The 12,065-nt window shown below is 47.1% G+C and overlaps 1 protein-coding gene across 3 annotated transcripts in view; it reads right to left on the bottom strand.

Annotated features, from left to right (window-relative positions):
• Positions 1-1,160: 1,160 nt before the first annotated feature.
• SEC31B (SEC31 homolog B, COPII coat complex component) overlaps positions 1,161-12,065 on the bottom strand; it is a 34,963-nt gene continuing 24,058 nt past the window's right edge. Inside the window, exons 20-27 of one of the 3 annotated variants that reach the window (XM_030951506.1) lie at positions 11,509-11,725; positions 10,803-11,126; positions 9,707-9,781; positions 6,871-6,926; positions 5,494-5,640; positions 4,964-5,080; positions 3,491-3,562; positions 1,161-2,959 (exon numbers count right to left, since the gene is read on the bottom strand). In XM_030951506.1, coding sequence (XP_030807366.1) covers positions 2,780-2,959; positions 3,491-3,562; positions 4,964-5,080; positions 5,494-5,640; positions 6,871-6,926; positions 9,707-9,781; positions 10,803-11,126; positions 11,509-11,725 — 1,188 coding nt within the window. In that variant the 3' untranslated portion in view covers positions 1,161-2,779. The remainder of the gene's footprint in view (positions 2,960-3,490; positions 3,563-4,963; positions 5,081-5,493; positions 5,641-6,870; positions 6,927-9,706; positions 9,782-10,802; positions 11,127-11,508; positions 11,726-12,065) is intronic. The other 2 variants (XM_030951507.1, XM_030951508.1) reach the window with 2 other exon arrangements.

Here is a 12,065-nt window from a genome sequence, read left to right as displayed (position 1 = left end):
AGTCTAAGAAATGCCAGGCTTGTTAAGTTATCTCAGAAAGATGGGACTTCCCTTATACACTCATTAAGCAAATGCATGCCACCTGGGCTACCTGTGTGACAACCCCATTCTGATGCTGCACCAATGTTACCTTTGAAAATCAGCTTTGCTTGTCCCTGCTGGGGGACAGCTGTTAGGCCAGGCTGTTTGCTAACTGCTCCAGACCAAAAGCTCTTCAAGACTCCTTCACACTGGGTGCCTCTGCCAGCAGAACTACAAAAGCTTGTTTTCCTTCAATGCATGTGGTGTGTCCCTAACACCCACAACTCTCAGAAACCCCTGGGCCTTTCTCAGCAACAGCCCTCCCAATTTTCACCATTCAAACAATCTTTTCAAGCCTTTGCTTCCTTTGAAGTCCTCCAGCCTTGGGCCATGTCATACAGTCCTTCATATTTCAGAGTTTCGTGACAGGGTTGTACATACATACTAGCTAACTGACAGAAAAAAACCCCAGAATTTCTTTCTTTTGTAAGAAAGAAGTTTGATTCCCCCACCTTTATCACAATATTATGTTTCAATTCAGAATTATATTCCTTCTTACCTCCTTAAAAAATTAAATTAAATTGGCCAACAGATTCCTAAATCATTAACTAATGATAAGAACTGACAATTCAAGGGTATAAATTTCCACACAGGTCCAATCCTTATCCTAGTTCAGGCTGCATGGCTTCAGTGGTGTAACGTTTATTTCCAATGGGAGATAATGCCATCAAGGGCTCTGTGTTTACTTACTCACATACTTCCAACTCTTCATGTCAAGTGCAAAATCTCAAACACTGCTGAGATTCCCCAAGAGAACCTGAGTCTGGGGCCTTCTTGTGTCTGATGAAGATGAACAGTCACAACTGATGCAGGTGATCTGGAGAAGATCAGTGCTCTGACCCTGCAGCCTCAGGGAGTTTGTAAGACCTGAGGTCTCACCACACCAGGATGGATGCCACCCATAGCAGCAGAGCCCAAAATCTGGTTTGCCCACACAGTTCTCAACTGCCCCCTCTGTGGGTGGCCATGTAGACTGAGGAAGTCTCATGCAGCCAGAGTAACAAGCCTATGAAAAAAAGCATCACAAAACACAGCTTTTATTTCACTGTTCTGTAATTTCTCAGTGCATCAAACCGCAGCAATAGAAACAACACAGCAGCAACAAGGAGGCACTTTGACCTGGAAAGGAGTGAATGAGACATGTCCTCTTTCTCCCTTCTCTGATTCTCCTCCCTCCTAAGTCTCATGGTAGACTAGGTTGATTCGTGTATGTCACTGAACCGCAGGCCCACGATAGCATTATCACTCAAGCAGCAAGCAGAGCAAATAGGGGCTGGCTGCATCCAAATCTTGGGAATAAGCCTTGCTCTCAGCTATGGATCAATGATTATGCTGCCTGGTTAGTAACAAGGATGTTGAGAGAGCAGGCAAGGAGGGAGGAAGAGAGGGAAATAAACACACACAAAGATGTGCCCTAAAATCCCATCTACCTTCCCAGATTTCTTCCTCAGGACAGATGTGCTTAATTCATCTACTTCCAGAGGAATTGCCACAGTGAGGACAAGTCTCAGCACAATCCATATCTTCAAGTCCTGACAAGATCACCTCCTGCAGCATATTCCTACCACCATAGTGCCAATGGGCCTTTGAGAACCACCTTTGCATCTATGTGTAGGTAGTATGAATGCACCATACCTGGAGCAAGGAGCTGTCTCTCCCTGCTCAAGTCTGAGCTGGTCAGGGTAGCTCAAGGGAGATCTTTATGGGACTTAAACAATCCCTCCTGCTCTTAAAGTCCCAAGGCCATCTGAAAAACCTGAAGTAGGAAGCCTTTAGATAATACCAGTAGGTAAAAGTTCAGCTGTGCTAAAGTAAAAGAAGTTAAAAAGGCCAGGAGCCAGAAAGGGCAGGTTTTAGCCCCAAGACAGGATGTGACTGGCTCCAGGGAGAAACGCACAGAGCACAACCTGCCAACATTCCTGAATGGGAGAGTCACAGAAACTGGAACGGGAAATTATCCCTGGATCTGAAACATTATGGCCTTGAGCCTGCAGATGATAGGGGAAAAAGATATAAAGGAAGGTGGATAGAGGGTAAACAGGAGACTTGACTTTTAAAAACAAGAGATCTAGGTGAAGAAGAGAACCAAAGCTGGCCCAGAGTAGACTAGTAGTTAGTCCCAGCTGTACCAGGATATGGGTGCAGACGGGTGAAAGGGTGAGTCAAGGATGAGAATGAAGAGAAAGAAGGAGCCAGGAGAGATTCTTGCTGCAGCCCAGCAGAGTGAGGACACACCAGCCTAGGTTCCCAAGGCAGCCCAGCTACCACTCAGGAAGTTTACTCTGCAGCAGGGAATAGAGCTTGAGGCTCTTCTGTGGTGGTGCTGCAGGTACCAGCCCTGTTTGTTTCCTGAAAAATAGAAAGCAATGTCAGCCTAGAAGGGAAAGATTTTCCCCTTTGTGCTGGGGATATAGGGAAGAAGAAGGACCCCTGTGCAACTTGGACAACCTGAAATTGAGATCCCTGGGCTGAAAAGTGGCCTCAGACTAGTAAGAAAGAAGAGAGAAAAAACAGTCTCCAGGAGCTGCAGGCACCAGTGGGCTGTCTGGAAAGTGGATGGGGCCAGGCGTGCTGGCTTAGCACAGTTCCAGGCACTGGCACAGACCTATTTCTCCAGAGTCAGAAGGAGAGTCCACAACCTGCAGCACATCAACAGGTGAGGCAGTCCACTAGCTCCTGGTGTGCACTGTTCCACACTTTACACATTCAGCTTGCCTGCTATGGTCATGAGGACTTTCAGGATGGGCATGAAACCAGACACCTCACTGAAACTGCTGCTGCTCACAACTTGGGTGTGAACCAGGAGACCCTGTGGGTAGTTCTTAGCCTCAATGCATCGGGCAATTTCGTGGAGACCCATGAGGATGTTTGGAGAGAGCTGTGGAGAGGGAGAAGAAATGAGTCAGCATGTTCTGTGATATAACACAGGTTTCTCTCCCTCCACACCCCACACCCTTCATTACTATTCTCTACTTCATTTTCACCAAACAGCACCTATACAGTCAAGCACTGGCAGGAAGGATAGCTGTTTCTCCCCTTGCTTTCCCAGACTACAACTGCCAGCTGGCATCAGCAACTGGCATCAGCAACTTCAGTTTTCTAAGCTAGTTACACTATGTTCACACTTAACCACTCCCAACAGCCCCTTCCCATCCACGATCTATGTGCCAGTATACTTCTCAAAGGGTAAAAGCACTTTTCAGATATTTCCTCAACTTCTCCTTACACTACGTCTGGGCCAAAGTTAAGAAAGAAGATACAAGGCAGGCTGGATTAATGGTCATTACAAGGCTGTCTTCCAAGAGAGTATGTGCCAGTTACACTGGTACAGACACCAAGACCCACAACCCAGAGCCAAGGTGTGCTCAGGGCCCCAGCAGGACCATAAGGAATGGTGGCATCTACTCACGGCCTGCTCGCGCAGCTTCTCATACAAACACTCCAGCCGCTGCAGCGCGTCCTCCAGCTTCCTTCGTGTTTTCTGAAGCAAAACAGGTATTGCTCGTCTGCCAGAGCTTCAAAGGCACCTCTCCAGAGCCAAATGCTCTCACTCAGTCCCTCCCTTCCTCCGTCTTTCCACAGCACCTTACCATTCAGCTGCATCTCAGCCTCTGACAGCCAGGGCCTGTGATACAAGCCAGCCATGCCCTCACTCTGCACATATACATACATGTACATATATACACATTCTCTCCCCAACACAGAAAGATGGATTGCCCCTTTTCCCATCTCCCAGCCTAGGCATTCCTCCCTTCTGCCAGTACTTGCAGACCACAAGACAGACTGACGACTTCCAAAGTGTGAGAAACATCCACTAGTTGACCCATGGGGTGTTCAAACTGCCACACCCTGACTGGCCTAAGAAAGAGCTTCTTCCTGGTCTCCTTAGGGAAAAGAGGGAATATCCTTCCCACTCTAGGTAACAACCAAGGAAAGTGTGTGAAGTGAGTACTGAAGCTCTGATGAGACTGACCTCATTAACCCCATCTTGAATAATCAACTCACAGGTAACTTATTCCATGAACACAAATGCCTGGCTCTGGGCACTGCTGGAGCAGGCCTGGAAGCCACAGGAGTTCAGGTGCCTTGCACTGCTGTACAGAGCCAGCTATTCAACCACCATCTGAGTTAAGTGCTTAAGCCCAAACCAACAGGCCTTTCTCTCCATAGAGGGAACCTTTAGATTATGCTGCAGAAATTGCTATGCTGCACTCCAGAAAGCACAGAGCAAACACACTGAAGATGCTGCTCTAATTGCCTGACTCTGGCATAGCAGTCTGGGCTCAGTGTTCATCATAACACCTATCAAGCAGAGTTATTCTGGAAGGCTTCTTAGTGGCCCCAAGCCCTGGGAAGACTTAGCAACCTAACACAATGTGCAAACACTGCTTTTCTGCTTCCAGACAGTCTGGCCTGACACATTAACCCAATGTGACATGTGCCAATAGCCTTTCAGGAACCAGGGTGGAGAAATTACATTTTCTTGGACACAAAGATTGTTTGGCTATCTCTTCCACCTGGGATATCTCAGCCTTTCCCTCTAAGGTCTAAAGATAGCTGGTAATAACAGCTCTGCAGGAACTATCTGCAGATCAAGCCAGTGAATTAGCTGGGCAAATTCTTCTACTTTCCTTAAAAGAAAGATCCAGGAGGACAGAATCATTGCTTCAAGAAGGCAATGAGAAGGAGGGGATAAAAGTTAGAGAATGCATCTCAGCTCCCAAGGATGAACAAGCCTGCAGCCTAAGGGAAGGAGGCAAATGGAGATTAACTTGGTTATAGGGATAAGACTTTTCCTTTCTTTACCCAACCGAAACAAGGAAGCACCAGTCAAACATCTGTAAGGGAAAAAAAGTCCAATATCAGAGAAGGGAGGACTTACTGGATCAGTGGCCACAGCCGAGCAGCGCTGCACCAACCCTTCAAATGTAGCCTTCAAAGCCTGGTGCTCAGGGGGCAGCTCCTTCCTCTCAATGCTTTCCCTAGGTAGCTGGTGATACTGACAGAAAAAAAATGCAGCTGAATGAATGCAACAGGAGCATGAAAGGCCAGAGCAGGTAGATTCCCCTCTTCAAACTAGAGAACAGAAAGAATTTCACCCCTTCACAAACCCAGAGAATATCTGGAAGCACAGAGTTAGGTTATCTTCAGATACAGCTCCAGGCCTCTGTGGATTCTCAACTCCCAGCAGGCTGACAGCCTGCCTGGTCTCCCTTGCTTTCTCTCACCCATACCCAGGTGCCATTTTTCCAACCTGGCAATTCCTCTAATGCTCAGCAGAGATGCTTTGTAGGGGCTAGGGAGCAACATAAGCCCTCTGCAGTTGCCAAGTAGTAAGAACCTCAAAAGCTGAGCTGTTTTCCTACTTGACAAGATGCTGGTGGCTGGGGAATGCCCCACTTTCCCTGGTACCTGTAGGCTGCCTTCCCTGGGTGCTCCTGGGGGTGACTGGCCAGATTCTTGCAACCTGGATAGCTGAGGATGGATCCCTTGGGGTTCAGCAGGCATGCCCATTACTGGAGCTGTGATGGGGGCCAGAGGAGTAAATTTCTCAGGCAACTGTCAGCAAAGAAAGGAAAGCAAAAAAAATCAAGAAAACCAAGTCCAAGGAAGAAGGGCTGGTTGCTTCTCCACAGAAAAATTCAACATCCTTTCTAACTTGAAGAGTCTGCAGTTCTCAAGATGATGAAAGAACACATCCCTGTTCTTTCAGCCCCCTGACTCAGAGAATAGGGCCCTTCCTCTTCCATCCTAGACGAACAGTCAAAGCGACAGCAAGAAAACCCCTCTGAAATTGCTCAATCAAACAGATCCGTTACTCCTGAGAGCACTGGTCCTCAGAAAGCCGCTTGGTCTCTGCAACGGCACGAGCCCTGAATGTAGAGATTAGCAGCAGTAAAGTGTCCAACTGAGCAAGTATTGGGGAAAATCCCACGACATGGGGGGAGATTCCTCTTGCAAACACTTCATCATGCCCCTGCTAAGCCAGAGAGTCATGACAGATTCTCTCCAACAGGGCTAGATCAAAAGGAGATGGCTTTAACAAGGGGCTAATCCTGTTGTAGTGAGCACAGCCTGAAGCAGGTTCCCAGCTATGCTGCCAGAAAAAAAGGGTGAGAAGTCTGTTCCAAGCTAAAGAAGAGGGTTGGGGGGTGGGAAGGATGCCAAAGATGCTTCTCATCACACCTGCCAGCAGGCACCAGTGATGGAAACAGGGTACTGAGAGCATTTGTTGCAGAAGAGCTCAGCTCACAGGCCCTCCAGTGCAATCACGACAAGGCAGAGAGCTGCAGGACCAACACGGCAGGCAGCTCACAGCTACACCTGTCCCAGCTTCTCTCAGCACAAGTGCCTTATCATTTGGTATCAGCATCTGAGGAAAATCACTGTTCTGAGGGAAAATGCTGCCCCTAGCTATCAGGTGTGAAGAGAATGTGACCTCCTCAGCCGCTCTCAAAAAAATTGTGTAGGCAAGGGCATAAGATTAAATCTGTATTTTTAACAACAAATTATTGTAGGCAGCCTGGGAAGTACTGACAGAGGATGCAACATTAGAGCTGATAACCATATTACAAAACAGCCACCCTGCAGAACAGCATGTGACTTTGGATGGCAAAGAGCCAAGATTGCTTGGACTCCATTCCTAGCCATGAAGGCAGTGCAGACGTAGACAGAGCAACAGGGATAGAGACCTGCAGAGTTTGACAGCGAGCATTTATAGGAATGTATCTGTCACATGGAACTCCCTGGCTAAAAGACAACCAACACATATTGTAGCTGAAAACTTACCTTTTTCTTTTGAAGGCCTCCTCTTCCAGTAGAGGGATCACTCCAAGATTCCTGAGCTGCCAGGACAGAGGACAAGACACAAACCTCAGACTGTGAGAAGCTGGTTGCAGCAACAATTCATGCTCAGTTTAGAACTTCCTTCAGGAGAAGGCCCTTTGGCTCCAATTCCCTTGTCATTGCACCTTTAGACTGTTTCAGCTGAGGAATTTCAAATCCAGCTCACAGGCCCATGAGATGTTTTTGCTTCCCCTTCCCTTTCTTAATTTCATTCTTAGTATCCTAGTGTGTGGAGCTGATATCTGATCAGACTGAACTGGCACATACCCACTCCCACACAGGAAACTTTTTTTTTAACTACCTGAAGCTTTCTGGATTCTGTATAAGCTGCAGAAGTCAGCCTCAGAGTCAGGCCTGAACCTTGGTGGGGACCTGCATAAGTGTGCATCTCACATTTCAGGAAGTTCTTGGAGTTCCCCAGAGAATATGGCACTGTGGTAGCACAGCCAGAACCATGCTACAGGTGAGAGGGCTTCTCACCAGTACTCACAGGAATGCTCATGGTGGCAGTTCAAAGCAATACAGGCTGTTCTGATAAAGGCAGAAAGATTTAGGGGTGGGTTCCCTTCCAAAATCATGTTCAGAACCAAAGCTTAGCAAAATTTGCTGACTGCCAAATAGAAGGGAATAGACTTAACCAGTAAATGCTTTGGGAGCAGAAGGGTGTCTCAGCAGATGCCTCTGTGGTACTCTAACCTCACTCCAGGTAATTTAAAATCCATCAGACAACATGGCATCGAAAGACTTGCATCCACTCTTCATTCTGCAAAGGTCAAATTGCAACTACCTTGTCTGCTACTGTCCTGTAAAGGTACCTGCATCTTTAGACAAAACCCCAGTAATATAACCTCAAGCCCATGAGACAGGAATAATCTGTGAGAAAACAGAGGAATTCTAAGGGGGCAATATCAGAATTACTGGAGCTCAGAGCCACACTTAATGAGCTACTGATCCTGAACTGAGCTTTAAAAATCGCAGGGGTAAGATGCAAAAGGTGCTTCATTACTTTAATTACCTTTATTATTAAAATCCTGGCAGCCTCTTTTTGCTCTCCCTTTTCCCATGATTTCAAGACTCACTCTCTGATGAGTTTGGATCAGAAGTTTAATTAAGTTGGCACCTATTTCTAGCTTGGAGATTCTGTGCCCTAGAACTCTGCTGGCCCCCACAGAGTCTGTGGCCCAGCAGTCCTTGGCACTATTCCAACCCAGTGGCACTCTGTATCCTCACTGGAAATAGCTATGTAAATTATACCCTTTAAGCCAGGCATTTAATCATCAGACATGAGAAACAACAGACCCTGGTGCATTTTGGTGGGGTGAAATACTATCTTCCCTATGCTACTTGTGAAACAGAATTTCTCACCATCCCTGAAAGGAGTGCCCCATGGCAGCAGTCTCCAGCAATGCCTGTCCTAGAAAAACAAGACCATCAGAGGCTTGAATCAGGGATTATCCTGGCCAGAAAGGAGATGAGCCAACATGTTACTGTCCTTCTCCCTGTCCCTGACACTCTCAGGAACTTGGGATTTCTGCAAGTGGAGGTGTCTGTTCATTGTGTTAGTACTAATGTCCATGAGCTGTAGATACTACGTTCAGGAATGTCTAGAGCAAACAATTTTGGGCAGTCAGATTGAGTGATTTTACAGTCCCTTTTCAGATTAAGAAGAATACAAATCAAAACCAGAAAATAATAGCAGGCAAGAAAGCACTCTCAAGGAAGCCAGTTTGCACTGCTAAACCAAGCATGCCATACACTGCCATTAAAACTGGGGGCAAATGCTGCCAAGGAGAAGGGAATTTCTCAGTTGTGAATTCCTGAAGGGCATCTTAAACCTAAAGAAGTGCTTGAACTCCTTGTCGTGGAATCATCTTCCCTTAACAGGGAGAAACAGAGGGATTTTGTTTCTCTGCTGAAGGGACACCTCCGTCTCTGGAGTCCCACTCCATGCAGCCAGACTGCTTGGGGATGTAAATGCCTGCAAGTACTTAGATTTCCTAAATGAAGCTATGATATTTGTGCCTGGTAGATGGTCCTGTCAAAGAGCAGCAATCAGAACAGTGACAGTCCACAAAGACATTGAGCCTTACCCCACTGACAATGTAGATTAGAATATAACTACCTTCCAACACCAATGAATACCAAGGAGAGAAATCAGTAAAGTATCAGTCAGAAAACCCCTTGGGTCCAAATTTTCCCCTACACGCAAACTAAGATTCAAAGCCAAACCTCACCCTTTAACTAAAGCCAAAAAGGATTTCCAGTTCCCCTTGGAAAGAGTCCCCAGATTCTGCTTGGGAAGCTGTACTTCACCAATGCTTCTACTGGGACTCCACCTCTTCCAAACCACAGGAGGAAAGCACAAGCAAAACCATGCGCAAAGCTGGGAGAGTAACAGGGAGAGATGAATGACAACCACTGGCCTGTTCCTCACCTAGGGAACCAAGACAGGAAAACTGTCTGCTTCCCTGTCCTGCTGGCCCAGCAACTGCCTGAAAAGACAGAGACTGAAAATGGTCTAATACCTCCAGAACTGGAGGGAAATAGAGAAGGAAGAAGCAGGAGACATTATTTTCTGTATCCAAACTCATGAGTAATAGCACAGTACTTTTATTTTACTTCCAATATCCCCAGCTGTCACTTACTAGTCCTCAGGACAGGTATGTTCCCTACCCCACCTGGACAGCTTCCCAGGCATGCAAGGGAACAACAAACAGCAGTGAGCATGCACACATGCACACACATCAAAACATGCATTTCACTGGAAGCAGCAACTTGCCTGCCCCACAGGTCTGGAGGTTTCTCTGGGTACTACCTGCATGATCCGTGTGGGGATCTAGCCAAGGGAAGAAACCTGAAAATCAAGGCAGGGTGGAAAAGGCAAAATCACCAACAGCTCTAATTCAGTGAGTAATTTCACTGGACTACTATGCCAAAAAGCTTTTCAGGAAGGAATCTGTTCAGCTGTAGCTTAGAGCCTTTGGTGTGTAGTCCCCACAGACTTCACACAGTGGGATTTGCTATCCTTGGATAAACACAGGTCAGCAAAGGATTTCAGGTGAAGGCAAACATCACAGCCTCAGCTCCTTCACTCTCAGCATACGTGTGGCTTGGAGAATCATCTGCTCAAAAATCTATGGATTGTCAGCCTTGTTGTTAGGGATCTCCACAGCCTGGCTAAGCCTGTCCCTTGAGACAGCAGAGAATTAATAAACACCAGATATTCTGGGAAATAGAAGGAATGCCCATCCATGGGGAACTAGGTCCAACAACACTCTTTCTATTAATCATGATAGCAAGGACTTCACACGATAGACTGGATTCAAACTATAGACCCAGAGGGGTCTAAAACACTGCAGAGAGGAATCCAGAAGTGATTCCCAGACAAGCCCTTTATGACAACAGGAAGGAAATGGTAGCCCTAGAGCACAGCAGACAGAGGAATTTAGTCCTGAAGCTAAATAAGGAGTATCTCATGGACAAGAAGCTCTCCCACAATTTCAAATACACTTCTCATGTAAGTTGCATGAGCAAGGGTGAGATGAGCAAACCTTCCATCAGGGAACCACCACCCTCTCCATCAGAGCAGATGCCTTTGGAGTAGATGACTATTCAGGGTGCACTGAGGACCTGAAGAGACATCATCTTGAAACCACAACCTGGGAGACAGAACAACTGAGCAGGCTGAAAGAAACTGTCACCATTGTTGTGTTCCACCACCACAGCAAGATTCAGCACTCTCTGCCTGTAAGGTCTGCCTCAACACCACATCCAGTGGTGAGACAGACCAGACCTCAGAAGATCCATGTCCACTACACACTGCAAACCCCACCTGGGCTTGTTCTGGACACACAAGTAACACAAACAGTACTTACCTGTGGGAGGAGGAGGAACGGCCGCTGGCAGTGGTTTAGTAGATGGAGCTCCAGGACCTCCCTGAGGATAACCCATGTTCATGGGGCAATTGAAAGGTGCTGAAGAGAAGTCTAGAGGAGACTGGCTGGCAACAGGGAGAGGACAGGCTGCAGGAAGCTGAGATGATGGGGCTGAGGCTGGAGTGAAGAGGGCCGGTCTGGGTGGTGGAACACCAGGAGATGTCATGGGCATCAACTGCCCTGGCAGAGAGGGTTGGCTGGAGAAAGGAGCAGGACCAACAGGTCTGACTCCCACCGGTCCAAATGGCTGAGACTGTGACACAGCTACAGACAACAAGGGGAGTGTATCAGCATGACTTGTTTCATGTGCCAACTACTCATGAGACTATCCTTCTTGGTAATAAGCCTTCCCTTCTTCAAGCCATATATTTTAATATTCCTGCCCCCCTAGCCCAGGCTACATCAGTGAAACTGCCAACAAGCCAGCTGTGGCTTTTCCACCCCTATATATGCTTAGTATCAGCACACATGCAGCAACAGTCACTACAACTAGATCTGTCAGAAGCACTGAGAAGCCTTTTAGACAGCTGACTTGTTCTTTGTCAGTACAATAGGCCTGTGAGTAAAAAACTAGAGTGGCCACCCACATTGAAGGCTTTAGTCTCAGAAAACCTAGAAATGGACACAACTATCAGACAATGCTTACCTGGCCCTGAGACTGCTGCTGGATTCAAGCCCAAGTTGTACTGTGGGTATGGGTATGTGTCTCTGGAATAGACACTTGTTTGTGGACCTGTGTTGGCCTGGGGAGGGGCAACGTGGTGAGGTGTCACAGGCATTGCTGGCACTGGCTGAGGTGTGAAGAGGGAAGGCACTGAAGGCTGAGATGGTGCTGAAGGGGCAAACGATGACGGATAGTTGGGCTGCAATAAAAAAACAAAGAACTTGCAAATGGCCAACAGAGTCATATGCATACACAATACTAGCAGATGCAATTCCTATCTCTGTCACTTCTCAGGCAACAGAAGCTGCTGCTGCTGTTGGTGCCCTGGATGCACTCAACCAAAGGCCTTTCCCACCATGTAACTTGCTCAACGTGATGAGCACCACACTCTTTCAGAGTATTCTCCAGCTCTCAAAAGGATTAGTCCTCAGGAGCAAATTCCCATATAATGACTTCCTGGAAGCACAACCAGGAGGAAATAATGAAGGAACAATAATGGAATAATAGAGATTGGAAGCAAAACTTTGTGAACAGTCTTC

Source organism: Camarhynchus parvulus, chromosome 6, assembly GCF_901933205.1.
Source record: "Camarhynchus parvulus chromosome 6, STF_HiC, whole genome shotgun sequence".
Classification (NCBI taxonomy): Eukaryota; Metazoa; Chordata; class Aves; order Passeriformes; family Thraupidae; genus Camarhynchus; species Camarhynchus parvulus.
This window is presented reverse-complemented; position numbering and strand designations above follow the sequence as displayed.